Source organism: Triticum aestivum, chromosome 5A, assembly GCF_018294505.1.
Source record: "Triticum aestivum cultivar Chinese Spring chromosome 5A, IWGSC CS RefSeq v2.1, whole genome shotgun sequence".
In the NCBI taxonomy this organism is placed as follows: domain Eukaryota; kingdom Viridiplantae; phylum Streptophyta; class Magnoliopsida; order Poales; family Poaceae; genus Triticum; species Triticum aestivum.
The window spans coordinates 439,535,488-439,563,142 of NC_057806.1; the positions used below are offsets into that span (position 1 = coordinate 439,535,488).

The 27,655-nt window shown below is 44.2% G+C and overlaps 1 protein-coding gene across 2 annotated transcripts; it reads left to right on the forward strand.

Annotated features, from left to right (window-relative positions):
• Positions 1–3,743: 3,743 nt before the first annotated feature.
• On the forward strand, positions 3,744–23,377 carry LOC123103858 (kinesin-like protein KIN-7I). Of its 2 annotated transcripts, XM_044525541.1 has the most exons (31): positions 3,744–4,006; positions 4,092–4,181; positions 4,554–4,672; positions 6,186–6,299; positions 6,391–6,472; positions 6,550–6,617; positions 6,686–6,757; positions 7,412–7,557; positions 7,640–7,742; positions 9,544–9,624; positions 9,729–9,797; positions 9,868–9,927; positions 10,007–10,168; positions 10,288–10,344; positions 10,723–10,950; positions 11,069–11,221; positions 11,296–11,400; positions 12,858–12,947; positions 13,113–13,262; positions 13,765–13,878; positions 13,984–14,070; positions 14,151–14,354; positions 14,467–14,634; positions 15,133–15,339; positions 15,442–15,531; positions 15,610–15,747; positions 20,412–20,509; positions 20,953–21,016; positions 21,364–21,483; positions 21,607–21,678; positions 22,611–23,377. In XM_044525541.1, exons 1-31 carry the CDS (start codon positions 3,880–3,882, stop codon positions 22,842–22,844), a joined length of 3,672 nt encoding a protein of 1,223 aa, XP_044381476.1. In that variant the 5' UTR covers positions 3,744–3,879; the 3' UTR covers positions 22,845–23,377. The 2 variants fall into 2 exon arrangements, with proteins under 2 accessions (XP_044381476.1, XP_044381477.1); XM_044525542.1 differs by lacking the exon at positions 21,364–21,483.
• Positions 23,378–27,655: the final 4,278 nt, after the last annotated feature.

Here is a 27,655-nt window from a genome sequence, read left to right on the forward strand (position 1 = left end):
TGATAATGGTGATTTGGTTGTGTTGATGTTGTATCAAACTATGGCATTTTGGTTGTGTCGTGAAACTATGTTGTGTTGTTCTGCTACTCCAGTTATGCTACTCCAGTTATGCTACTCCAGTCATGCTACTCCAGTGTTGATGGTGATTTGGTTGTGTTGATGTTGTATCAAACTTTGAAATTCTAGTAGTCCTGTGATGCTCAACTGTTATGATCAATTTGTGTCAAACTATGGCATTCTAGTAGTACTGTTGATGTTGTGATACTCTTGATGATGTGATACTCTTGATGCTGTGATAGTCATGATGTTGTGATAGTCATGATGTTGTGATATTCTTGATGCCTACTTGATGCCTCGGCGTCGACAAAAAGCCAAAAACAACCCTAATTGATCCTACTTGAAGCCTCGACGTCGACAAAAAGCCAAAAACCCATCACTTGACCCTACTTGATGCCTCGACGTCGATAAAAGCCAAAAACCCTAACTTGGCCTACTTGATGCCTCGGCGTCAATAAAAAACCAAAAACCCTAACTTGGCCCACTTGATGCCTCGGCGTCGATAAAAAGCGAAAACCCTAACTTGGCCTACTTGATGCCTCGGCATAGACAAAAAGCCAAAAACAACCCTAATTGACCCTACTTGAAGCCTCGGTGTCGATAAAAAGCCCAAAACCCTAACTTGGCCTACTTGATGCCTCGACGTCGATAAAAAGCCAAAAACCCTAACGTGGCCTACTTGATGCCTCGACGTCGACAAAAAGCCTAAAACCCATCACTTGACCCTACTTGATGCCTCGGCGTCGATAAAAAGCCAAAAACCCTAACTTGGCCTACTTGATGCCTCGACATCGACAAAAAGCCAAAAACCCATCACTTGACCCTACTTGATGCCTCGGCGTCGATAAAAAGCCAAAAACCCTAACTTGGCCTACTTGATGCCTCGACGTCGACAAAAAAGCCAAAAACCCATCACTTGACCCTACTTGATGCCTCGGCGTCGATAAAAAGCCAAAAACCCTAACTTGGCCTACTTGATGCCTCGGCATCGACAAAAAGCCAAAAACAACCCTAATTGGCCCTACTTGAGCCCTCGGTGTCGATAAAAAGTCAAAAACCCTAACTTGGCCTATTTGATGCCTCAGCATCGATAAAAAGCCGAAAACCCTAACTTGGCCTACTTGATGCCTCGGCGTCGACAAAAAGCCAAAAACAACCCTAATTGATCCTACTTGAAGCCTCGACGTCAACAAAAAGCCCAAAACCCATCACTTGACCCTACTTGATGCCTCGACGTCGATAAAAAGCCAAAAACCCTAACTTGGCCTACTTGATGCCTCAACGTCGATAAAAAACCAAAAATCCTAACTTGGCCTACTTGATGCCTCGGCGTCGATAAAAAGGCAAAAACCCTAACTTGGCCTACTTGATGCCTCGGCGTCGATAAAAAGCCAAAAAACAACCCTAATTGACCCTACTTAACTCAGAATCATCAGTTGAACAGGAACATACTAAAGCAAAAATCATCATTTGCAAACAGATTACTTAAGATGACATTAACTAGCTCTAAATACCACCAAATTCATCACTAGTTCAAATTCATACATAATCATAGTTTGACATTCAGCACTAGTTCAAATAGCACCACATTCAGCACTAGTTCAGATGCAAACATCTTACTTAAGATTACATATCCATAGTTCAGGAGTACTCATAGTTAATAGAATTTAAACTACTATCATTACAACAAATGCCAAACCACACCCTGCAAAAGGTCAGCAAATGCCAAATGATATTGCCCATTCTTCTCTTGCACTGCTTATCCATTTATGATGGCCTTGATCCTCTCCAGCTTCACATTGCTCTCTTCAACTGTCTTCTTGAGCTCATCAATGTGGATCTGCAAATTCTTCTTCTCTTTAACTAGCTTCAACTTCATGTTCCTAATGACAGTACCTTGATCAGCTGCTATGTTCTTCAAAGTGTCATACTTCTCCTACAACTTGGTTGTTTCAGCATCTTTCCTTTCTATCACTGCCCTCTGCTCCTGGGCATCCATAAGTGCATTGACATCTTCAACCAACTTCTCATAACTGGCATGGAGTTTCTTCTTCTCTTATGTCAGGTCATGAACAGTAAATGAATGCATCAGACATTCCTCATCCCTGTCCATCTTACTCTGTTCATACATAGACCACAACTTGGACAGTGCATTCTCAAGGGTAGTGGGCCAAGATGGATCAATCCATTCTACTAGTCCACAGTTTTTACCTTCCTAGAAAAAGAGTATTAACAAAATGAATTACATAACAGTGACTTGCTTACAATGATAGGCTAGATTACTTTATACTAAAATTCAGATCATGCTCTAAAGTAAACAACTACTAAGTAAACAATGCTGGTGTGCTAACCCATGAATATTCTGTCCTAAAATAAGCTAACATGGCAGAGTTAAAAAATGACCTAACTAAACAATATTGCCAGATCCAAACAAAAAAATGTTGGTCTGCCAACCCATGCATCTACTCTCTTAAAATATGCTAACCTGACACGGTTAACAAAATGACCTAACTAAACAATGTTGCTAGAACCAGACTAAACAATGCTGGCAGAGTAAACAATTAATGAATCCACTGTCCAAACTTCACATTATAATACAATGCCTGTTGGAGTGCCACATTACATGTCCATGGCAAACAAACGACAGATTTGTTAAGTTAATCAACAACTTCCAATTAGTTAAGTTGGAACCATACCTTCTCTGCACAACAAAGAAACCTCCTGCCAGTGTGAATCCCTTCGAAAGCAACACGCCTTTCTGCTGTCTTCCCGTGTCCATGGCACAAAACATACATATCTGTCTCAGGGCCCTCGAAATCTAAGTCTTCGGTGCTAGCAGGAACCTGGAGTGCAAAGGAATGACAGAGATTTGGTCCAATGATTGAAAAGAAGCTCATTCCAGAAATCCCCAAATATCAAACCCTAACCCTAACTCTAAGAACTGGCCTTAATGGTGCCGTCGTCGGAATCTGAGCTCATGTACTGCCTGGTGTGCTCGCTGCTATCCGACCCATCACTCCACGACACCATGGCGCTGCGACGGCAGCGGAGCGGCGACAGGTGCAACGACCAAGAACAGAGCGAGAGCGAGAAGAGAGCCAGCGAGCAGAGTGGAGAAGGAGTAATGATTCGCGCTTTTGACTGCTAGGACCGAACGGCGCCGTCTAACGCCGTCTAACGGCTGCCGGGACGGCCTGGAGTGCCACGTACGCGAAAACGGGCCCCACCTGTCATAAACTCACTTAACTCAGCCCGATCCGCCGATCAGTGATTTTTGCAAAACAATTACGCAAGACGTGATGTTTTCTGCAGAGAATCTGTATCCTAGTGTTTTTCGCAAACCTAGCCCTCAAAGTGGTGGTTTTATACAATTTACTCATTTATTGTGCATTACATGTTTACATTTCTTATAAGGTTCAAAATCGAGAAAAATATGCTTGAATTTGGTGCACGCTGGTGATGTTTGAAGTTCTAAATTCCAAACTATGAAAATTGAAATTCATTTCGTTCACATTCTAGCCTAAAAACAATAATTCCGGTGCACATTTCTTTAGGGCTTTCTGCAACGCTTTGGGCCTCAGTTCTGGGCTCTACAGCCCATCAATATCCCAACCAACAACGGCCCACCGTTCTTCGGCTCACTTCACTTTCTGCGAGCCGCTCTAAAAAAATAATCTGCGAGCGGGAATACGAAATTAGCTGCGGACACCCACGAAATCGAAAGCCCCCACTGCCCTCGCTTCCTCTCGCCAGAACCCCCAATCAGCAAACCCCACCGCCGCTCCGGCCCGGCGGAGTCCCCTCGACCCGCGGCGGCCGGCGATGGACCGGATCCACGTCACCGTGCGCGCGCGGCCGCTCCCGCCGGAGGACGCGCAGAGCAGCCCGTGGCGGATCTCCGGAAACGCCGTCGCGCTCACCGCCCAGCCCTCCATTCGCTTCGAATTCGGTGAGGAACCCGCCCCCCTCCGCACACACCCTCGCCTCGGACCGCGGGCTTGCTCATAGGTTGCCCTCTATTTCATTCTCCGCAGACAGGATTTTCGGCGAGGACTGTCACACGGCGGACATCTACGGGGCCCGCACCAAGCACATCGTCGACTCTGCCGTGCAAGGGTTCAACGGTAAACATTTCGTAGGCACCATTTCGAATTCTGATTTCTAGAACTTGCTAAGTTGAAAATTGACTCTAGCTCTGAGGAGAATCCGAGGGCCGTAATATTGGGCTCTTTCGCTTCTTACCTAGTGGTGCTTGATAATAATGTTCTCACCTCTCAATTGCAACTGATAGAGGACGAGCAATGTACTACAATTTATAATCACACGAACTCTAGTTCCATAAAACACCACTGTACAATATTCTTGCTTGCGCCTTCTTAAATCTATTATTTGTTTATTAGATCTTTCGTGAACTATCTGCAAAATAGAGTTTTCTCCATCATTCTGGCAGCATGTGGGTATTAATGAAATGTTTGGTCCTTTTCCCTGTATGACAGGCACTGTTTTTGCATATGGACAAACTAACAGTGGAAAGACCTATACAATGAGAGGATCTGCTAATGAACCTGGAATAATACCGCTTGCGGTTCATGATTTATTTAGAACTATACAGCAGGTGATTTGTATGTCCATTCTCATCAGTCAATCTTTATTCTGCTTACTGTGTAATGTGTATCGCGGATTGCTTACAACATATACACAGTTATTGCATTTGGCTATTAGAGTACTGTCTAACTGTCATTTTTTATTCTGTGCAACTAGTACGTGTCCTGCACAATTGCGTGGTAAATGTTTTGTGCCCACATAAAGATATATTGTTATGCTACTTGTAGAAATACAATATTATGAATGGCACAATATTAAAGTTCAGATTGTCAGTTTGCAGATTGTTAAATTGTAAATGTTGTTGCCCTATGAGGTATCAGTACGCAAAACTGAAGCTCATGTTGCTAGCCAGTCGGTGTTTTTTATATGATGTTAGGGCGGTGCATGAATTTGATGAGCACATTTGACATTACATCTAGAAATTAAAGCGGATGATGCCTAACTGTAGTTAGAAAAAAAATATCAGCTGCGATCAACTCGGTGAACCATAACTAATATCTATAATATTTTGAGAACCGTGAATTTAGCAAATCTATGTTTCGTGTCAAGTCTGCATGCATGAGATTATTTTTGAGGGCGAAAAAAAGAGAATACACAGGGAGAAACACACTGGATTGGGACTCTACTTGCATCCCGTTCCTTTTTGTTAGATTCAAGGTTGCGTGCAGATTAGTTATTAGTTATAAGGATATACTGTTGTGATCTTCTTAGAAACAATTATGATAATCTATTGCTCGGTCTGTCTAGGCATGATTATGAAGATCTATTGGTTTTGGCTAACTTATCAAAAATAAGTCCATCAGACTCTTTTGTGGATTGGGACTCTACTTGCATCCCATTCCTTTTTATTAGATTCAAGGTTGCATGCAGATTAGTTATTAGTTATAAGGATATACTGTTGTGATCTTAGAAACAATTATGATAATCTATTGCTCGGCCTGTCTAGGCATGATTATAAAGATCTATTGGTTTTGACTAACTTATCAAAAATAAGTCCGTCAGACTCTTTTGTGGATTTTTTTTGACATTTCTCTCTTTTTCTGTCGCATTGTGCTTTTAATATACAGTTATGAGATTGAAGGGAGATATGTTTGGATAAGTTTGTCTGTCAGTTATGATATACTCCCTCCGTTCCTAAATATTTGTCTTTCTAGAGATTTCAAATGGACTACCACATACGAATGTATATAGACATATTTTAGAGTATAGATTCACTCATTTTGCTCCGTGTGTAGTCATTTGTTGAAATCTCTAGAAAGACAAATATTTAGGAACGGAGGAAGTATTATGTACTTGATGTCTTCTTATGTTCGTACTATGTTTTCACGGTGTAAAAAAAGTTGAGATGCAAATGGTCATAAAGGCTAATGTGACCAGCTTGGTATTTTTAAGGCCTGTTTAAAGTACTCTTAACTACCTCTGTGTTTAATAGGAAATCACCTTTGTACACTATGAGACTTTGCTTATAGTTTTCATTGCCTATTGTGTATAATTCTGCCTGACTTAATTTTTTACAATTTTAGCATATGGATAGAGAATTTCTTGTCCGCATGTCTTATATGGAGATTTATAATGAAGAAATAAATGATCTTCTTGTCCCAGAACATCGAAAATTGCAGATTCATGAGAATTATGAGGTAATATTTCATAATTGGTATCAAATAATTAACACTATTTTGAAATACTATGTATCCTCCTTGCTCTTCGTATTGATATTCTTGTTTGTAGAGAGGCATATATGTTGCTGGCTTAAGCGAGGAAATTGTAACCTGTCCTGAACAAGTCTTGAAGTTTGTGTCATTTGGAGAATGTAAGTTTTTTTTTACTGTTTGGTATCTCAATTAATTTATGATTAACTTATTTTAATAATTATTAGAAAAATTGCAGCCCACCGTCATATCGGGGAGACAAATATGAATGTCTACAGCAGTCGTTCTCATACCATATTTCGCATGGTATGCTTAGATTCCATTGTGCTGTCCTATATGCAATATCAACCTATCTTATGCCACAAATTACTCAGGTTATTGAGAGTCGAGATAAAGCTGATGACAGTGATACAGATTCTTGTGATGCTGTTCGAGTTTCTGTTCTGGTACACACAATTCTCAGTTTTAACTAGCATAAACTTTTGTCCAAGTTACTTCTTCTTTTAGCTTTATACGCGTGAAACGCACAAAAAATATTTCTCCCTCTACCAAAATATAAGACGTTTTTTGTTTTGCATAGAGCATAAAAACGTCGTACATTTTGTTATGGAGGGAGTATTTCACATTTCTCTTTAACACACATATCAATAAGGAAACAACATGTGCATTTGATTTTTTATGATGACTAAAATAGGTGCATTTAAATGAAAATATTGCCTTGAATCAAAACAATAACTAATCGCAGACTAAAACTAAATTGCTACTCCCTCCATATCACAAAAAGTGACGTTGTAGACATTGACACGGTCTTCAAGATGTAACTTTGAACACTAATTTATTATACAATAATACAATATAAAGACTTAGAAAATATAATATTCTGAAAATATTTTTCAAGACAAATTATGGAATAATTAAAATGATACTCACAGTCAGACGTTTTAATTTTTTGATCTGAGGCATGTCAAGCGTTACTTATTTGTGATTATGGAGGAGGCAAAACATTATCTCTCTTGCACTAGTGGTTGCACTTTATTCAATTATTGTCTGCCAGGGTTTGTTTTGTTATGTTGCAATTGACATGTATTTTCACATTTTAGAATCTGGTGGACTTAGCTGGTTCAGAACGTGCTGCAAAGACGGGTGCAGAAGGTGTGAGACTTAAGGAGGGTTCCCACATTAACAAAAGTCTAATGACTCTCGGAACAGTAATCAAGAAACTAAGTGAAGGCATAAAGGGCCAGGGGTAAGTTAGAAACTTCTTACAACGACTCAAGTTGATTTGATTCTCCCTTTTGGGTTCATTTAGTAATGGATTTCATAATCAGGGGGCACGTTCCTTACCGAGATAGTAAGTTGACAAGGATATTGCAACCTGCTCTGGGTGGAAATGCTAACACAGCTATCATTTGTAATATAACACTTGCACAGGTATGCTATATTAAACATCTCCCTATCTCTTATTGACCGGTTCCTATATTGCTTGGTATTGGAGGTAGAATACACAGATATTAGGTGTTTTCTCTTTTCTCACTCACTGCATATTTGGACAGTAAAGTATGAACCACAAGTATTTATCATTTCTTGTGCATTGCTATTGTAATTTCAATTGTTTAATTCCCGCAAAAAAAATCAACTGTTTAATTTTATTTGCCGGTTAATTATATGGTGTTGGAAATTATAAAATGATTATCATGACATCCTCTTGGTCATTAAAATGGATTCCATTTTAATTTTAATTTTAGGTATTGCGTCATAGGTCAGTCATTAGTCGGCTAGCCGCAACTATTACCTTGTCATGTATTCATGTGGCTTGATTGGTGAACTGAAAACTTACAATAATACCCTTAATCAAAATAAGATCTGTGGGGAATTCTCGAGTGTAAATTTAAAAAAGCAATATTAACATAATGGTAGCTTTGCAATATTATATGATAACCCTTTTAGGGCGCGCTTGGAATGGTTGTAAGTAAATACATGGGTGTTTACTTTACATTTGTATCTTACCGGCCGTGTAGCAAATTTCGGCTGGAAACGAAACGACGAGCCGAGACCTGTATTTATTTTACAGGTGTATTAGAGGGAACACGACAATCTAATCAAGGCCTTACATAAGGAAAACTAGTTTTTCACAATGCTTCCATCAAAGAAATCCACACATATAATTCTCATTGTTAAGTGGAGAAAAACAGGTGACAGGCCAGTTCGTTGCGGGATAGTCTTTAAGGACATTGGTATTTTTTTCTTCTGTAAGTTAGGAATGGACAAATATGTTACATGTTAGGAGCTAGGGTTCGGCCCTGCCTAGGGCGTAGGGTGTAGGGGAAGGAGGGAGTTGGGCGAGGGCTGGAGCGCGGCGGCCGCCGGCGAGGCGCCGTCCTTGCGGTTGGGCGGCGGCGGCGCAGGAAGGAGGCGGCTAGGGTTAGGGTTTCGGCTCCTCTGGGAGCCGGGCAATAGAATAGTCTTATTGCTTAATTCTCGAAATAGTCTTACAACTTGTATATATAACCATAATCTGAAAATAAAACTAAGATAACTTGAGGCCTAAGCCTGCCCAGTGGCCCCCCTGCGGCCATAGACCTGGCCGGTCATAACATTACATATGTGTTATTGTGTTGGTGGTGGTGCAGTGGATAGAACTCCCTCAGCTTTAGAAGATAAAATGTGTTACTAGATCTTTTTACTAACAGAACTCTGACTTAATGATTATCTACATACTACGTGTTCCTCAAATGATCTACTCCTAAAGTGATGTGAATATTCAGAACTAAAAAGGGCAGCCCGGTGCACGTAGCTCCCGTTTGCGCAGGGTCTGGGTCCGACCACTTTGGGTCATTTGTACGCAGCCTTTCCCTACATTTCTGCAAGAGGCTGTTTCCAGGACTCCTTTCCCTACATTTCTGCAAGAAGCTGTTTCCAGGACTCAAACCTGTTGGTCCAAGACAACAACAGCTTTACCGCTGCACCAACGCTTCCTTTCATGTGAATAATCTACAACCATGCTTAGAAAATACTCCCTCTGTACCTTAATATAAGACGTTTTTGGCACTATCATAGTGTCAAAGAAGTCTTATATTAAGGTAGAGATAGTACTAGAGTAACAGAAATTGGACATTTGAAAAGAAGTTCAAAGAAAAGAGAGAACAATTATTCTTACAAAGTTACAATTATTTATTTGCTTCAATTTTTTGGCATATGTCCTTGCAAACTATCCACTTTATTTGTACTGTAGGTCCATGCAGATGAGACTAAAAGCAGCTTGCAATTTGCTAGTAGGGCATTACATGTTACAAATTGTGCAGAAATCAATGAGGTAATGACATATATTTTTATTGTCAATCAAATTGCGTTTTCCTGATTAATTAAGGTGTTAAAAATGCATAAATGTTTACTCCACATGTATGTATGCAAATACAGATTTTGACGGATGCCGCTCTTTTAAAGCGCCAAAGGAAAGAAATAGAGGAACTTCGAGCAAAACTCAAGGTATGTATTAAAAAAGTTATGTTAAGTCAATGCATCTTGAACCTAAAAAATCGTATACCTGCGGCCACAGAACTCTCAAAGTGAACACTTGGATGAAGATGTTTTGCACTTGAGGAACACCCTGCTACAGGTCCCTTTCTAATCCTTAAGCACATCTTATCTCTTGGTTGTAGAGTATAGTGCTTAAATAATCTGCGTACTGTTTTCAGAGTGAACTGGAAAAAGAGAGAATTGCTTTAGAGTTGGAGGAGGAAAGGAAAGCTAAAGAGCAACGTGAGAAGAGGTTGCTTCAGCAAGCAAAGAAAATCGAAAATCTTAGTTCGTTGGTTTTAAATTCAGAGAGAGATGATAGGGCTATTGTTTCCAGTAAGGTCAGTACTCATTTCCTTTATCTCATATGTACTAGTAGTCATAACAAGTTGCCCCATTTAGACAGCGGAACAACAATGTAAACCCATCTCTGATGTCTTTATATTTGTCCCTTGAACAGAACAAAAGAAGGCAAACATGGTGTGCTCGACCCCTGTCGAATGAATTCAGTGTCGAGGTATAATATACTGTAACATGTTAAATTCATCATTCTGAAAATCTAAAGGTACATTGTTCTTTTGGGGTCGCCATAGCATCATGGGCTGATTGTTCTCATATCATTTATGAAATGTTAAAACAACTACCCCAAAATATTCACTTGGACGCCCTTCTTTGTGGGTACTTACTTTAGTTGTCTCCTCTTCTTTAGTTCCTGGGATAAATTACATGTGATATTCCATTTTTGTGGTCCTTCATATGGATACATGACATACTTCTGTAAATGTTCATGTTATAGTTTTCTTTTCATGTTCAGTCCATGACAGAAATTCATCAAATTTATAGAAGACTACATATGTTGTTAAGATATCTTTTGGGCATCTCTACAAATATTCAGGTTCAAGAACCTGCTTCTGAACAATGCTCTGCAAGCAGCTCAGTTCGTGACGAGCGTAACATGGGGATGCCCCCATGTTTTGAAGAGCTAATGCAAGAAAGCTACGCCAGCAATGGCGAGCCTTCTGCTCATGGCTGTTCATTCAGTGATCTATCGAATGAAGATGTTTCTCTTCCCGATGCACATGCTTTGTTGCATGTTACCAGCAGAAGAAAGCCAAATACAATGGTGTGTGACTCTCATTTTCAATTAATGCAACATATCGCTATTGAAGCTTGATTGGAAAAGTGAATCCACATTTTTTATTGCAAATCCCTTCTGAATTTTGAAATACATTGTCTTACAGAAGAAATCAGATCAAGAGCATCTTAGGGGTTCAGTGCCTGAACTACCCCAAGACCCTAATGAGCGGAAAGATGCCATGCTAAGTCAAGAACCTAGTGGCTTATCTGCTCGAGAGTCCGAGGCAATTCTTGTCATTAAACAACTTCAAGACCAGGTGCTAGTCCTTTTTCTATGATTTCCCTATTCTGAAATGTGTTTCCAATAAGTATTTCTGGAAATCCCAAGTAGGTAAACTCGCTGGAGTTAGAGAAGAGTTTGATTCAAAATAACTTGGACGATGTTCTGGAGGTGGCAACGCAGCAGAAGACTTCTTTCAGTGAGAAGTATGAAGAGGTGAATTATCTTATACTGTATTATATTTAAAATTCAAACATATCCAATATGTTACTTCCTTTTGGGTGCTAGGTAGCTTTGTTATCTTGTCAGGCATGTTTTATTATCGATATATTTGCCTATTAAATCATGAGTTAAGAACTTTAACATGCAGTTTGATACTACTTTGGTCTGTCAACTACCGCATGTTGCTGAGTTTGCTCCCTTAATTACGAAATTGGCCAAATAGATCTGTGTACACAAATTTGGCCATGTTAGTCCTTCTGCACAGCTGCCATCAAATGTGGACATGTTGACTCAGTTTAAAGACAACTTTCTGACTCACCACAAGAGAAGTGGCGAGAACACCATCATCTACTTCTTAGAGTTTATGCTGTCTTGTGTGGACTATTTGTATTTCATCAAAATCGGTTGTTACAAATCTTTTACAACAAAACCATTTGGTTTGGTCCTTGCGTCTTGCATGTGCTGCTAAGGCCTAAAAGAGCTGTTACAGATATTTATCAACACGTCTGCACTAAGTGATTTAATAACGACCACCAACGGAGGAAGTCCTCAGGGTGATGAGGGCCTGACGGGCACGTTGAGAGTGACGGCATGGACAGTGAGCGACCCTCCTTGATGGCTTCCATCTGCTTTCCTGTCGTGGCGAGCATGGCAGGAAGGGTGCTGAAAAGGAACTTGGAGAAGGAAATCTTGCTGACCATGATGGCAAAGGTGCCAAGGAGGAACTTGGGTAAAGGATTGTTGCTGTTGACGGCGATGGTGAGGTTGCGCACTTGCGCTGGAGGGCGAGCACAAGCAGGAAGGGCTTGGTTCACGAGCTCAAGCAATAACTTGGCGAACAGGACACTGGTTGGGTGTAGCCAATTGCACCCGCCCAGACCCTGCAATTAATCAACAGAAGATAGTTAAAGAACCAAGTTGTATGTTAGCTTTATTAAACAATATCATGTTATTTTAAATTTTTTGATATTGTCATACATGTGGTGATAATCAAAATTGCCCATGAACCAATCGTCCAAAAAAGAGGGAGCAACAAGCTTTGCTTACCATTTTGTACATGTTTTCTGTGGAGTACCATCAAGTAACCTCATTTTGACTGGCATCTGGTGAAGCTGCCATCTGTTTTCACTATCATCTAAGACTCCCATATTTAGATTTACTTCTAGGGCACAGATATAAAAGAATATAGCTGTTATACTATCCATTTAGCTAAGAAAACCACATAGCATCTGTGTGATACTTTTTTCTTAAATGTTATCTGTTCTTTAAACTGTAAGTCAATAGCCTGAAAAAAGTTCATTACAGACATTGGTGTCCTTCCTTCATTATGCTCTACCTGCCTTGCATTAGCTTCATTATGTTTCCATGCTGCTTGCATCATATGAGAGCTATTTAGAATGGATTTGGATCTTTTCCTGGTAATTGTCTATTGATTCTTGGCCTGGTTTCAGCTTCAGAAGAATGCTCTGGCGGCACAAGAAGAGGCAAAAATTGCTGGTGAGAAGCTATCAGCTCTGGCTACTATTGGAAAATCCAAACAAGTACTTTCCTATCCTCATCCACTTGCATTGTTCTTTCTCTTCTCTAATATAGTGCATAACTAGGATGTTTAATCAGTTCTCTAATCTTCTTAAACCATTTTGATGCCGCAGTCTGATTTATTGACATGATTGCGTACTTGAATGAAACATTTGGTATAACTACAGGAATTAGCAGATGAATTCCTCAGCAACGTGTCAATGGAGACTCAAGGAATATCTGTGCAGATGGATCAAACAACCCACTCAGTCGACAATGCTATTTCTTTCATTGAGGAACTCTTTCAGAGTCTGTCTGCGATTGCAGAGAACGTAACTGTATGTTTCTCTGATGATAGTATCTCCATAGTTCATTGATTAATCATGTCCCTCTTCCCCTTGCTCTCCTTTCCTCAATATTCACGCTGGAGTCGTTTCATTAAACAAGTTGTCTCAGTCAAAATTCAATGTTGGGTCAGTGTGCATTTTACTAAATTATTGGTATCACCTCATTAATTAAATAATATGAAATACTTTGGCAATTCAAATGTTGAATGTGATCATATCCTCTGGATATATTGTTTATGTATAAGCTACTATTTTGGTTACGCAAATAAGTATTTGCATGAATGGGTGCCATCGACTTTGTAAACAAGTTGAAAAGGCTATGCAGATGGTCTGGTAAATGTCTGGTGCCTATGGAATACTTTGTTCTGTCTATTATCAATTTGCATATAGATCTATCTATGTAGACTTAGTACTGTAGTTAGCGTTTCTGGCTGAATATTGTTTTTCTTGTAAGTACTATATTTTGAAATGATCTCAACTGTTCTTTCTGTAGGAATTCAAGCAGTCTGCTTATGGGCATATAAAACAATCCAGTTGTGTGATTATGGATCATGAGAAAATGTCAAAAACATTGATGGAGAAAGTCAGCAGACTTGAATTGGAGAAGGTAGCTATATCAACTTATCCAATCCACACTTAAATTTTGACCAGGCCATACATACTTAAATTCTAAGGAGCTACCATTCGCTAACATACTCTGACTTGAGTGCAGAAGCTGCTACACGAACAGTTCCTTAATCAACAGGATGAACTTCAGAGGATGAAGTCCAGTCTGGAAAGCTGTGAGAAGTCCAAGGATGTCTGTCATTACTTAAGCTATCGTCAGTCATCAAGTTTCTAACTTCTTGTGTCTGCTCTAACAATGTTACTTATACTCAGGATTGTATTCTTCAACATGAACTTGAGAAGGATAACATTCTCTCAGAGCTTCTAACTCTCCAAAAGGAAGTCTCGACCTTGTCATCATCTTCCTTGATGAAAGAAAAGGAGTCTATCAGAAAGGAACTTGAAAGAGCGAAAACAAAGTTACGAGAGACTGACAACAAGCTGAAGAATTATGTTCAAGAAAAAATTAAACTTGAGGTTATTATTTTGTACACAGTAATTTGATTGTTCATTACGTTGGCACAAATTCAGGTGTATCTTCTCCAAAACGGTAAAACGTAGCAAGTATGAATCCATACTCTTTGTCCAGGGTGAAAAAGCAGAGGCACACAGGGAAATAAAGAAGTTACAAAGCCAGAGGACCCATCTTGAACGTGATTTAAGGAAACATGATTCTGTCACTGTTGATAAAAGACATGAATTGAATGTGAAGCCAGAAGAACTTGCTGCGTTTTTTGATCAAGCTGTGCAGTTGCAGGTTGCAGTCTTCCCAATTTCTATTACTTTGTGCAAACACACTATTCTTAAGCATCCTGATACATGTTGAGGTGCTCGTATGATACTGTTATAGCAAGACTTACGTAAATCACCACAGCTCCAGGAATAAACCCAAACTCCAACTACAACTCATACCATACAGTGGTTCTAGATAGCTGGTATACCATTGTGGGTATAACATCACTTGTCTCAAGCTACTGGCTAGGAAAAACTAGTTTTTTTTTGGATTCTAATAGTTTATTGCTCTCATACCTTGTAGTTATGCCGCAAGTTTTTTTGATAAGCCCGGTGTCAATGTCTCGTTTCTTTATCCAGAAGGTTCATCATTCTAACTGACTTGCAGTCAGAAAATGAGTGCCACCTTACAATACATGTGTTACATATGTATGTATTACGGCATGAATGGCATGCAGTCTGTTCTTCATTTACTGGAGCTTATGTTTATCTATGACTGTGTATCTTGTTTCTTCATATTCAGGAGGAGTACCAAAGGCTTGAGATTCATGCTTCTGATATGGAAGATGAAATTGCTTCTTTGCAAGAAACTTTAGCTACCTTGACTGCAGAGAAGGAAGAAGCGCTATCTAAAGTAGAGTTTATGGTGTTGGAACAGGAAGATCTCGAAAACAGGCTTACTTCCGCAGAATCAAAGATAAAATCCTTGAACGACGAGATTGCTGTATTGGTATACTTAAAATGGCTTTGCAGTATATTTTGCCAGATCCCCCACACCTTTTGTCTAACCCAATTTTTTTTCACCATGAAATTTCTTTTTTCTGTGATACAGACCAAAAAACTTGAGGAATCTGAGTCTTTTGGTAGAAAATTGGAGGCTTCTCTCAGTTCTATATCAAAGGAAAAAGAAGACTTGGGAATGGTAATTAGCTTTATGGTTTTATCCAAAACGTCGACACTCTCCGTAATTTGTTTCATTTTTGTGTGCTCTGAAATGCAGCAACTTACTGATGTTCTTCTGGAAATGGAATCTGAAAGTTCAATGTGGATAGCCAAGGAGAAAGCATATTTAGAAACTAAGCAGCAATTGGATATATGCACTGATGAGAATAGTAAATTATCCGAAGATTTGATTAAGGTACGTTAAATAGAGTTCTCTTGATTACATACCTGCCCAGATCTAATTCATGATCAATCCTCAACGTCGACAATTAGCATGCAGATGCAATGTGGTTATCTTCTAACTGTTTTTTGTGTGTGAATAATACTGTCTAGTTTTGGAACACATTGTGAATGTTTTTGTTTTTTGAACGGTCACCGGGGGGGGGGGGGGGAGAGAATCCCCACCTGAATATATTGCTCAAAAAGCTGCCAAAGCCAAGAGTCGCCCCTTAAGCTTTGGCTGATCCAGTTTATAAGGGAAATTGGATCAAAAACCTAAACAAGTTGACCCCGTTTATGAGGGAAACCGGGCCGAAAACCGTGCAGGTAACAAGGTTACAGAAGAAGAGAGAAAAATATTGATGCCCAGGAGAAGGCACGACCTAGCTAGCAAGCAGAAAGACCAACATGTAGGATCGAAAGTATGTCTAGAGGGGGGGGGGTGATTAGACTACTTGACCAAATAAAACTTAACCTTTTCTCAATTTTAGTTCTTGGCAGATTTTAGCTAATTTAGGACAAGTCAAGCAATCATCACATCACTCAAGCAAGCATGCAAAGAGTTTATGGGCAGCGGAAAGTAAAGCATGCAACTTGCGAGAATGTAAAGGGATGGGTTTGGAGAATTCAAACGCTATTGGAGACACGGATGTTTTTCCCGTGGTTCGGATAGGTGGTGCTATCCTACATCCACGTTGATGGAGACTTCAACCCACGAAGGGTAACGGTTGCGCGAGTCCACACAGGGCTCCACCCAAGGGCAACGGTTGCGCGAGTCCACACAGGGCTCCACCCACGAAGGGTCCACGAAGAAGCAACCACCCACAAAGGGTCCACGAAGAAGCAACCTTGTCTATCCCACCATGGCCATCGCCCACACAGGACTTGCCTCACTAGCGGTAGATCTTCACGAAGTAGGCGATCTCCTTGCCCTTACAAACTCCTTGGTTCAACTCCACAATCTTGTCGGAGGCTCCCAAGTGACACCTAGCCAATCTAGGAGACACCACTCTCCAAGAAGTAACAAATGGTGTGTAGGTAATGAACTCCTTGCTCTTGTGCTTCAAATGATAGTCTCCCCAACACTCAACTCTCTCTCATAGGATTTGGATTTGGTGGAAAGAAGATTTGAGTGGAAAGCAACTTGGGAAGGCTAGAGATCAAGATTCATATGGTAGGAATGGAATGTCTTGGTCTCAACACATGAGTAGGTGGTTCTCTCTCAGAACATATGAGTTGGAATGGTGTGTGTGTTCTGATGGCTCTCTCACCAAATGAAGAGGAGGTGGAGGGGTATATATAGCCTCCACACAAAATCCAACCGTTACATACAATTTACCAATCTCGGTGGGACCGAATCAGAAAACTCGGTCTGACCGAAATAGTAAACCTAGTGACCGTTAGGAATTTCGGTGGGACTGACATGCAACTCGGTAGGACCGATTCGGTTAGGGTTTGGGCATAACGTAATCTCGGTGAGACCGATTACACAAACTCGGTGAGACCGAATTTGGTAATTAGCTAACCAGAGAGTTGGTCAGGCAAACTCGGTGAGACCGATTTGCTCTTTCGGTGAGACCGAGTGGAACTCGGTGAGACCGAAAAGTTACAAAGGGGAAACACTGAGTTTACATTGCAATCTCGGTGGGACCGATTCGCTCTTTCGGTAAGACCGAAAAGTTACAGAAGGGAAACAAAGAGTTTGCAACCCCATCTCGGTGAGATCGAGATCCTTATCGGTAGAACCGAATTGCTAGGGTTTGGCAGTGGCTAATGACAAGTGAAACTCGGTGGCGCCGGATAGGAAGAATCGGTAGGACCGAGTTTGGCTTAGGGTTTAGGTCATATGTGGATATGGAAAAGTAGTTGAGGGTTTTGGAGCATATCACTAAGCACATGAAGCAAGAGGCTCATTAAGCAACACCTCATCCCTCCTTAATAGTATTGGCTTTTCCTAAAGACTCAATGTGATCTTGGATCACTAAAATATAAAATGAAGAGTCTTGAGCTTTTGAGCTTGAGCCAATCCTTTGTCCTTAGCATTTTGAGGGTTCCACTTTCACATCCATGCCATGCCAATCATTGAGCTTTCCTGAAATAATCATCTTGGAATAGCATTAGCTCAATGAGCTATATGTTGTTATGAATTACCAAAACCACCTAGGGATAGTTGCACTTTCACAACACCACAAGAGACACAAGTAGATGTGGGGTGTTGTTGAGGGATCACAATGCTAAGGCTATGCAAACAACCTAACGCACCGCATCTGTGTGCGTACCAAGCCTCACGGCACAACAGAGGATCATCCATAACCAACGAGTGCCAAACCATAACACGAACCTTGACTAGGAGTTCCGCCACGAGCGGTCGAGACGATTAGCAGGTTGGGGAGGCATCATTGCGTCGTCATTGAGCAAAGGTGAACCAAGATAACACCAAGAGCCCGAAGCTCGCCGCAGCACAACGGCAACCATGGGAGGGTCTTGAGCGTGCACAACAACAGTACGGAGACCACGCGAAGGACAGGCGAAGAGAAATCACATGAAGAACACACCAATCATGGATGACACACTAAATGATGGGCATGGGCGGATGGATGGTGGCGAAGGGCTCGACGAGGAGGCAATGTTGGCGACGGTATGGGGAGGACGGGCGGAGACGAGTGGATTGAAGCAAAATGGAAAGGTCACACAGAGTGCAGAGAAGTTCACCATACGGACATGAAGTTGCAAACCGCGCCGTCGACATGGAGGAGAGCCCAAACCAAGCAGGTATAGCTCAAAGACCACGCCTCCAGGAAGGAAAGCGACACCGGATTGGCGCCGCCGTGGTCAGCTGACACATGGGTCAGCAGGGATTTCTCCCAAAGCTAGTACCAGATCAAGGCCGACATCGTCAGAGCAGCTCTGACAGCTGAAGCAATGCAAAATGACGACTGACGGGCCACCATCCATAGGGGTTGAAGGAGAGGCAGGCGTGGGGTGATGGAGAGTCGAGGAGCCGGCAGGGGGGTGGGGAAGCACGCAATGGAGCGCAAGGGCGAAGACGGCCAGGTCGGACACTGCACATGGCAGATCCGATGCACGCATGCTTGGTCGTCGATGTAGGGGACCTCAAAGGCACAGCCAGCTGGCAAAGATACTCCGGCCCCGCCCAAGCACCAGAACCAGCGCAAGCACTGGGGATGAAGCAGAGCAAAGGAGGTCGGGCTGCCACCCCGCACCACCCAGGCAGGACGAGCAGGCAGACCAAGACCCGCACAAGGCGGGGAGCATGGATCCCGCAGCCGCGGCACACCGGCCCGGAGCAGAGGAGGGACGACGCGGAGGATGGCGGCGCAGGTCGAGAGCAGCGAGCACCGGCCGGATCTGACCGGTGGAGGACGCCGACGGCCACGGTGAAAGTGGACGTTGCGCGGCAGCGCAAGATGGGGCGAGGCGGTAGCAGGGAGGTGGTGGAGCGTCGGCGCGCGGCAGGGCCCGGAGCACGCCCGGAGAGCTGAGGACGAGAGGGATCTGGATATGGCGAGTGGAGATGGACCGGGAAGGGTCGCGGCCGTGGGCCGCGTGCGTCCTCGCTGCCGCCGTCAGCCGCTGGGCTTTGCCCTTAGGCTACCTCCGGCGACGGCGAGTAGGGAATGGGCGGCGCGGTTGCTCCCTGTTGTTGGCAGCGGCGGGGGCCTCCGGAGTCACGAGAGCGACCCGGGAGGCAGCTATCGGAGGTACCGCGGGTCTACAATCTCAACACATTGTGAATGTCAACTGACGCTATATCTATAATTTGAGTTAGGCAGAAGCACTGTGCATGCATGCCATCTGCAGTTTAGAATTATTCGACTAGTGATCCGTTGATCAGTAAGCAGTAGAAGTTGTTAGTAATTATACCATGAAGAAGGCATGAATTAGGCCAACTCCACCGCACGACCCTAAATCTATGCCCATTTTGTCCGGATTTTGTCCGTATGGGGTAGAAATAGGGAGAACAAATGCCGGACAGAGGCCGCACAAACTCGCTGCATGCAGCGCTACTACCCCATTTTCACCCCATGCGTCGTGGTCGTGGGTGCACGTGGTGGGCCAGGTACAGAAAAGGAGAGAGTGACATGTGGGGTCGAGGCGGACACAGACGGATGACGAGGATGCGAAGACGTCCGTTTTCTGTCCGCTTTGGCCCCAAACCGAGAGCAACTTTGGTCTGGAAATGGGGCAAAAGCGGACACGGGCCGGACAAAACGTCCGTATGCTCCCATGCGCTGGGTCGTTTGATTTGTCCATTTTACCCCAAACGGACACAAACGGACGATTTGGGGGTAGAAATGGGTCACGCGGTGGAGTTGGCCTTATGTTTTGCCATTTCAATTTGACAGCTCAAACTAGCTTCTCAAGTTCCTTCCGTTTATTTGATCCATATTGTACTGTATTTAGTACTCATAGAAGGACATCACTATATTTACTCATTTTTTATTAGACATCCATTGGCCTGTCTTGGTATACAGGAACAAGTATGGGGTACTGCAAGATGCCTAATTTTAGTTTATTTTTTTAGTTCATGTTAGTTCCATGTTTATTTTCATCAATATTTTTATATAATTTTCTCTTTCTCATTTCTTATTACTGTATATTATTTCAATATGTCACTAGGTGAGACAAGAGCTGGTGCAGTGTAGAGAATTGTTAAAAACTCTGGAAGACAAAATGATCCTTTCTGTGGAGCATAACATAAATGAGGAAAAATGCTGGTCAGTCTTCTCTCAGAACCTCTTTTCAATGCAACAGTACCACTCTATTGTGCTTCAGTTTTGTATCGACTTGGTAGGTAACAGCATGCACATAGTCTATTACTAATGTAGTTTCATTCAATACTTTTCACACGGAGCTAAGAATGCTTCATATATTTTGAATGTGGTTTGATGAGAAACAAAAGAACAAACCTGAATGATTATGCCTTACACTAGAACTGTACCTAAATATGATTGATGCACTCAAAATTATCAGAAGTTCTTTTGAATCTTTAGAGCATTAGCGATGAAAGCAATTTTAGAACGCGGGCAGTTACTCCAGTGCTAGTGAACATAAAAATTTATAGAGTAAATCATCATAGGTTCCAAGCAATAACAAAAGCATGGCGTGTTTGCATACGCTCATGTACTCAACTTACTGCTAGTTATGTTATCTGATGCAGCAGGGAGAATCGTGAAGAATCAGAACAACTCGTGGAGAAAGGAAGAAACATTGATAATGAAAATGTAAGCCTTAAGCCCATCCATTTTTGCTCTTAGTGTGAAATTCATTTTCTTAGAACATCAGGAAACCAAATTTAAAATATGTATTCATATTGTCAGGACTACTTGCACACAAATAAGTATCATCACCAGGACAGATATGTTGTTCCACTTTTGAGTTTTAATGATCTTTCCCTATTGAGAAACAATTGGCTAGAGTTTCTTGCTATGACTTGGTTGTTCATGGATCACACATGATTGCTGACCATTAATATTTTTTATAATTATTAAAAATTTCAGTTGATTTTCTAGGGAGTACAACTTCAGGAGATATATTTTCCATCTTTTGTGTTGACTCCAATTTTGAGCAGGAACTTTGCAAGCAACTACAGCTTATTTCAGAAGAACGTGATAGCTTACTTTCTAAGATGAAACAGATGAGCTTAGTCATCAATGAATTAGAAGCCTTAAAGGAGGTTTCTAATAATAAGGCAAGTCAGATAATTTGTTACTCCCTCTGTAAACTAATATAAGAGCGTTTACGGAGGGAGTACAAGTTACAAGTTATCTCAGTAAATTAAATTTTAAGTTGTTTTTATGTGTCATTTATGCAGCTACTACAGGCCAAAGCTAATATGGATGAGTTGAGCTGTCAGATATCTGCCATGGAGGTCAAGATGAAACATGTAAGCATTGCCGAACCCATCACTCTCTATGGTTGGTTCAGGCAGAGTATTTCTGCAGTTTGAGTTTTGAAGTGTTAAATCTTCCAGAATAAGTGCCTGTTACTGTACTGAGTATCAGCATCGAGCTTTGGAAATAAATTCATTGTAGCTTTGCACGCAAGCACGGTTCTTGTAGTAGCCTGTGCTGAGATAGGAACATCTGCTGTTTTATTTTATTTTATAGCATTTTTATGTGTTCATTCATTTTTGGAGATGGAATATCATAAATATTTCACTAAACACAGTACTAGGACCCTGAAAGCAAAAAAAAGTATACAAGCTGATGAGTTTAAATTCTACCACAGAACACATTCCCATTTTCAGAATCATAAGTGGGCTGATGGAAGCAGCATATAGTTAATCATTCTGGCATGTTTTCATTGCATAAGTTGCTTGTTTGCGCACTGAAGTGCTATTCCAATAGATGGACATGCACTCGAGATGAAGATTTATACTGACACCAACCCTAGAACCTTGTTTCCTATAGTTCCTCAAGTTTCCAGAGGACTGAGTGGACTACTTTCAGAAACCGACTGTAATGCTGGTATTTTTGTGCCACAATAATGCTATTGATGAGATTTCGTAACTTGACTATTGACACTATATGTAGAAAGCATTGAAAATTGACACAGTTAACGCAACAAAGAAATTCCTGATAATTCTCTTGCAGTGCTGCGTCATCAAATTCCGGAAGAAACTCAAATTGGTGGTTCTTGTTGTCCTCTTTAAACTGTCGTTTTACTAAAAATTTCCTGTTCGAATTTTGTCTGATCGCGCGTTCAGTAAAGCAGTGACTGGCCAGTGAAATAGAAGAGCACACTGCATGCCAGAAGATCGCCAACCAGCATAATCTCTCCGCAGTACCAGTTCCATAACATGCTTTCCTTTTACAGGATGCTTCGACCCACAACAAAGAAAAAACAAAGCTTCGCATGCAAATCCGGTGGCTGCAACCAGAGCTCGACGCGAACCGCGCAAGGCTTAAAGAGGCAGTGGAAGAACGGGCGCTGATGGATGAGAATTATCAGGAAGCAACCGCCATGCTGAAGGCAAAGCTGAGAGAGACGTGCCGTGAGGTCCTGAAGCTGAGAGAAGAGCTTAAACGACCAGAAGCCGCATCAAACTGACGCAGTAACCTTTCTTCTTCGCAGCTACGTGCTCCTAACCTAGTTGAACCGTTTCACGTGCTGGCAGCGGCGAACATTGCCTCAATGCAGGTCTGACTCTTTCAGACTGGTGCCTGAGCCGGCTTCATTAAGATTGCCAGGTTGTACAGAGACCGTCGTATTCCGGCCTGGACCGCTGGTGCCTCGTGCTGCTGATAGCTTTGCCAGCATTCCGCTCTGAACTTGTAATACACTGTATTTGCTTGTGGTCTAATGATTTGGGCTTGGATATGGACGGGTCATGGGCATCAGCCGTAGAGGTCGACTGGTACAGGCCGGGCTTCACTCGGTGCTGTAGACCTCTAATTAGCCATCCAGATCGTGAATCCAAAATTTCAAAGATCGTACGTTTATGGTTCTTGGCCGCCCTGGGCATTAAAGGCATGGTTGCATGCTGAACAGGTTCGCAAGTACGTATGCTCTTACTAGGCTGGTTTATTGGTTGATCCTGAACATGTAATGTGATCATCTATAATGGTGATTAAGCATCTGAATAACCGAGTTGATGCATCTATCCTGGCCGTTCGTGGAAAGGGAATGCGAGGTTAACCCGTGCAGTGTTAAGAGACCGTGCTAGTGTTAGTTTGAGGCACTTCAAACCACAGGCGAAGAGTCTGCTGAAACTCAAACATGTTTTCAGTCTGCAGCAACCTTTTTCTTAGGAGTCAAAACGTAACTAGCGCGGTGCACGTGTTGCCAGGTGAACTGGTAATTAGCATAGCCAACAGCACGCTGTTTGTGACACCGGATGCTTTCTTTTCCTATCATTGTCTCCATTCTTTTTGTGAACGACGTCGAAGAGAGCGAATTATGTTCCTCGCGAATGGCGTTCTGCAGTTTCGAGACCAAACACACTACTTCATCTACCCAGGCACCCAAGCTGAACTGAGTGGCTGACCCGGCCGGAAGACTTTTCATTGGGGAGTACGTAGAAAGAAGAGAAGACGAGCTCGCCTCCCACTCCGAGGAATGAATAAATCATGTTTGGCTTGCAAGAATGTGGCATGGGCACACCCGTCCATGTCCATCAGTTCAGAATCAGAATCTTGGAACTGGCAACTTGGGGCCGACCGACACAGGTGAGGTGAGGTGAGAGCGTGGTGTGGCGTGGAAGCAGCCACCGGAAGCCTTTTTCTTTGTGCCATTCCTTCCTGATCGCCGTGCCTGTCCATCTATCTAATCTACCTCAATGGTCCTGTCACCGAGACGAGACATGGTGGACGGGACGAGGAAGCTGCCGGCCGTGATGGTCGAGCGTGGATGGATGACGGGACGGACGGACATGATCCGTGCAATCACGCACGCTTGCCCGCAGGATCCTCGGCCGCGGATCCAGCCCCAGACGCAAAACAATTCCACTACCACGTATACGCAATCATGGGCACACGGCCACGCTAGTAGTTATAAACTTGTAGTAGGAGCCGTGTGGTGGACACGCGGCCTGCACATGTCCCCGTTCGCACTACACGAGGCTGCCCGTTGCTCGTCGGTCATAGCATGGCGATACCACGAAAAAGTGCAGGGAAAACAAGCGATCGAGGCGGCGGCAGTGATGGCTAATGACAGGGGAGGGGGTGTGGTGCTCCTTGAGGCGAGCGATGATGAAATCTGCGAGATTCCACGTACTACCACCGCTACTACGACTGCATTCCCAGCCGTGAGTGCGACTGCCCTGCGTCTGCGTCTGCGTGCATGATTGCTCATGATGCGCCCCCGCAATGGCCTCGACCGGATCCTTATCTCGAAGCCCAGTGGAGACGATGATGGAGGACGGAGGAGGAATGGATGATCGATCGAGTGTACTGGGTACCTCCCATCGAGTTCCAACCGGGCCTTGACCGAGGCCTTGACCCCCACTTTTAACCCCGCAATCATTGCCCCGGCCAGGGGCTTGCTTTTTGGTTTGATCTGGCTTTTTGTTTGTTTGGCCTTGTTGCCTTGTTCCTTTCCCTATGCAAAACGCCAAGATCAGCTAGGTTGCTAGACCTAGGTCGTAGGACTGTCCGGGCATGTAGGGGAGGGCTCGCCCGTGCAGCCAAGAGCGTCGCGACCAAGGAGCAGGACAGTCGTAGTAGTACGTCTCAGTATCTCACGTAGGTGCCACGTACATACTCCGTGGTCGTGGTGCACCGGTCTGGCGGGCCTGGCAGCGCCCACACATGTAGGGTTGCGTGCATGCGTACGTATGTCTGATCTGATCTGCGACCCGACGGAGACGGACGGACCGGTCGATCGATCGATATTGCTAGCAGGGCAGGGCGGCACGCGTAGACGGGAGACGTACAGTGGCCCGCCCGGACGCGCATCCCGCACCCGCCGCCGCCGCCGGGCGCGCGCTGCCCACCGCACGGACGCACGACGGATGGCCGAACTCCCATGGCCACGCACCCGTGACTGGACGCCCGAGATGGACGGACGGGAGAACTGTGCACGCGCAAGGCGTGCGCGAAGCCACGAACCGCGCCCATGCCGCCGCCCGAACGGAATGCCCGCCGGGGCCCTGCCGGGACCGGCCCATCGACCACATGGACACACGGTGGCGCGGACGAGCACGTGGATCGCTAGCTGTTTGAGCCCAAGGAGCCTCCCTGCGTGACGAACGTGCGTGCGTTTTTAGCGTCTTGCTGTTGGGCGTCACGGAACGGATTCTGTCCGGTGGCGCCGTCGTGGGGCTCGCCGGCCCGGCAGCTGGGAGAGGAGATGGCACTATCGGCCGGGCCGTGGCTAAGGAAGGCGACCGAGGCGAGGTCCCCGCCGCGCCCGCCCGGTCCACGGTCCACCCAATCCAGGTGCACAGTGGCCATCAAGATCGAGCGCGTCCAAGGAGCGACTGATCCGGGTGAGCGAGCGAGTGACCACTGAATCGAATCGGCCGATCCCGTCGGACGGCTTCCTAAAGTCCAAACAGACGAGCGGCCTTGACTGTTCACCTTGGAGCGGCACACAGCTAGTACTCCCTCCATTGCTCAAAAAAAAGTTAGTACTTCCTCCCGTTCTTTTTGCTCCGCTTATAAGATTTTGTCAAAGTCAAACTGCACAAAGTTTGACTAAATTTGTATAAAATTTTTATGAAAATCTATAATACTAAAACTATATAGTATGAACATACGTTTCATGATGCATCTGATAATATTGGTTTCATATTATGAATGTTTATATTCTTGGCAATGGCTAGAAATCAGTCAGCTGAATTTTTGGTTTGAGGTCAGTTGATTTTTGCACCGTTGGATGGAAAATCAATGGCCCACGGTCTTCTTCAACCTCTGGACACATCTCCTTCCTTCATTCATTCAGAAATCGATTGACGCCGAATTCGCATCGGCTGATGATGTGCAGCTAAACTGTATATTTTTTAATATAAAGTTAGTCAAACTCTATAAAAATTGACTTTGATCAAAACTTATATGCGGATTAAAAAGAACGGAGGGAGTAAGTGCATCTTCGTGTCCGTTGGCCTCATGGGGTACCCTGCCCGGACTCGACTCGAGGCTGGCCATCCATATCAGCAGCCACACATAGCCGGCTGCGAACGTGGCTTGCGCAGGAGTAAATTGCTACAGCTGTTTGAGCGTATGCACGGCAGGAGGTTCTGAAAGTCTAGCAAAATAGGTGTCCAGAAACTTTTTTATGTTTGTTCCTGGCTTTTGCTTTTCGCTCCTAGGTCCCTAGCCCTAGCTAGTCCGGAAGCTCGACTCGATCGGCCAAGAAGCTAGTGGAAGCCGCTGGCGGCTGGTCAGAGTGATTCGTTGCTTAACGACAGTGAAACCGGACCGGCAAATCATCATCGTTTATCAAGGCGGCACCTCCCAGCTTTACCTGCCAGTGAGATGGACCTTGCAACTGGAAACGCACGTACCACTGCCCCACGCTACGGCCTACACCGCAAGCAAACGGAGTAGTACTACCATCCGGTCCGGCACCACCGTCGGATCCACGTCGGCCTGACACGCACGGATCACCTCATGCATGCACGAGAAAACTTTTGAACCAGCAGCCGGGGTGGATCGCCTCGCCTCTGTTTGGACACTGGAGACGACCGGCGCAGGAGAGGGGACAGGGCCCGTGGAATGTGATCTCAGCGCGATCGCAGCCGCGCCCCCGACCGACCCGCCATTAATGGCCTGGCTTCTACGTGAAGGCAGCGCAGCGCAGCCCCAACGAGGCGGCCCCGTGTGGGCATGGCAGGGCAGAGCCGGGGATAGATAGACGTCGCTCCTGCCCTTGCCAGGCACATGCATGCACAGGCACGGGACAGAAAAACAATTCATCCCGTTCATCTCTCCGAGGCGCCACTGCTCCGCAGCGCCAGCAGTTGAAAAAGCCGAGCGCACCGGCACCGGCAGCGGCATGCACTGCGCCGAGCGAATCCGAGGCATCCATGCCATGACCGGCCGCATCATCCTCCCGACCCCCGCTGCGCCGAGGCCGAGCGCAGCGCACCGACCCGAATTCGCTCGGCATGCGACGTGGATTCGCTGGGTTGATTAAAACATGGGCGGGAGAGCAGCGGGCAGCGGGCATAGAAAAGGACGCCCAAGTTGCACCGCTCCGCTCGCGGTTCCAACTTGCGGGACAAGGGTTGACATGCATGTTCGCCGCTTGACTTGGCGGATCGGCACGAGCGCGTCCAGTCAGCCGGCTGCGCCGGTGAGCGGCAGGAACGGGAGAGACCACATGACACCGGCAGCGCGGAAGGGACCAACCGGTGTGTTTCTGTCCTCGCCTTGTCGCTTCGGCCTTGCCAGCTATGGCCCTGGACTCCTGGTCGGAAC

Coding starts and splice junctions, on each gene's coding strand:
- LOC123103858 (XM_044525541.1), top strand. CDS start 3,880: ATGGACCGGATCCACGTCACCGTGCGCGCGCGGCCGCTCCCGCCGGAG. Junction 9,798..9,867: donor AACTTCGAGCAAAACTCAAG/GTATGTATTAAA, acceptor CTGCGGCCACAG/AACTCTCAAAGTGAACACTT. Junction 9,928..10,006: donor TGAGGAACACCCTGCTACAG/GTCCCTTTCTAA, acceptor TACTGTTTTCAG/AGTGAACTGGAAAAAGAGAG.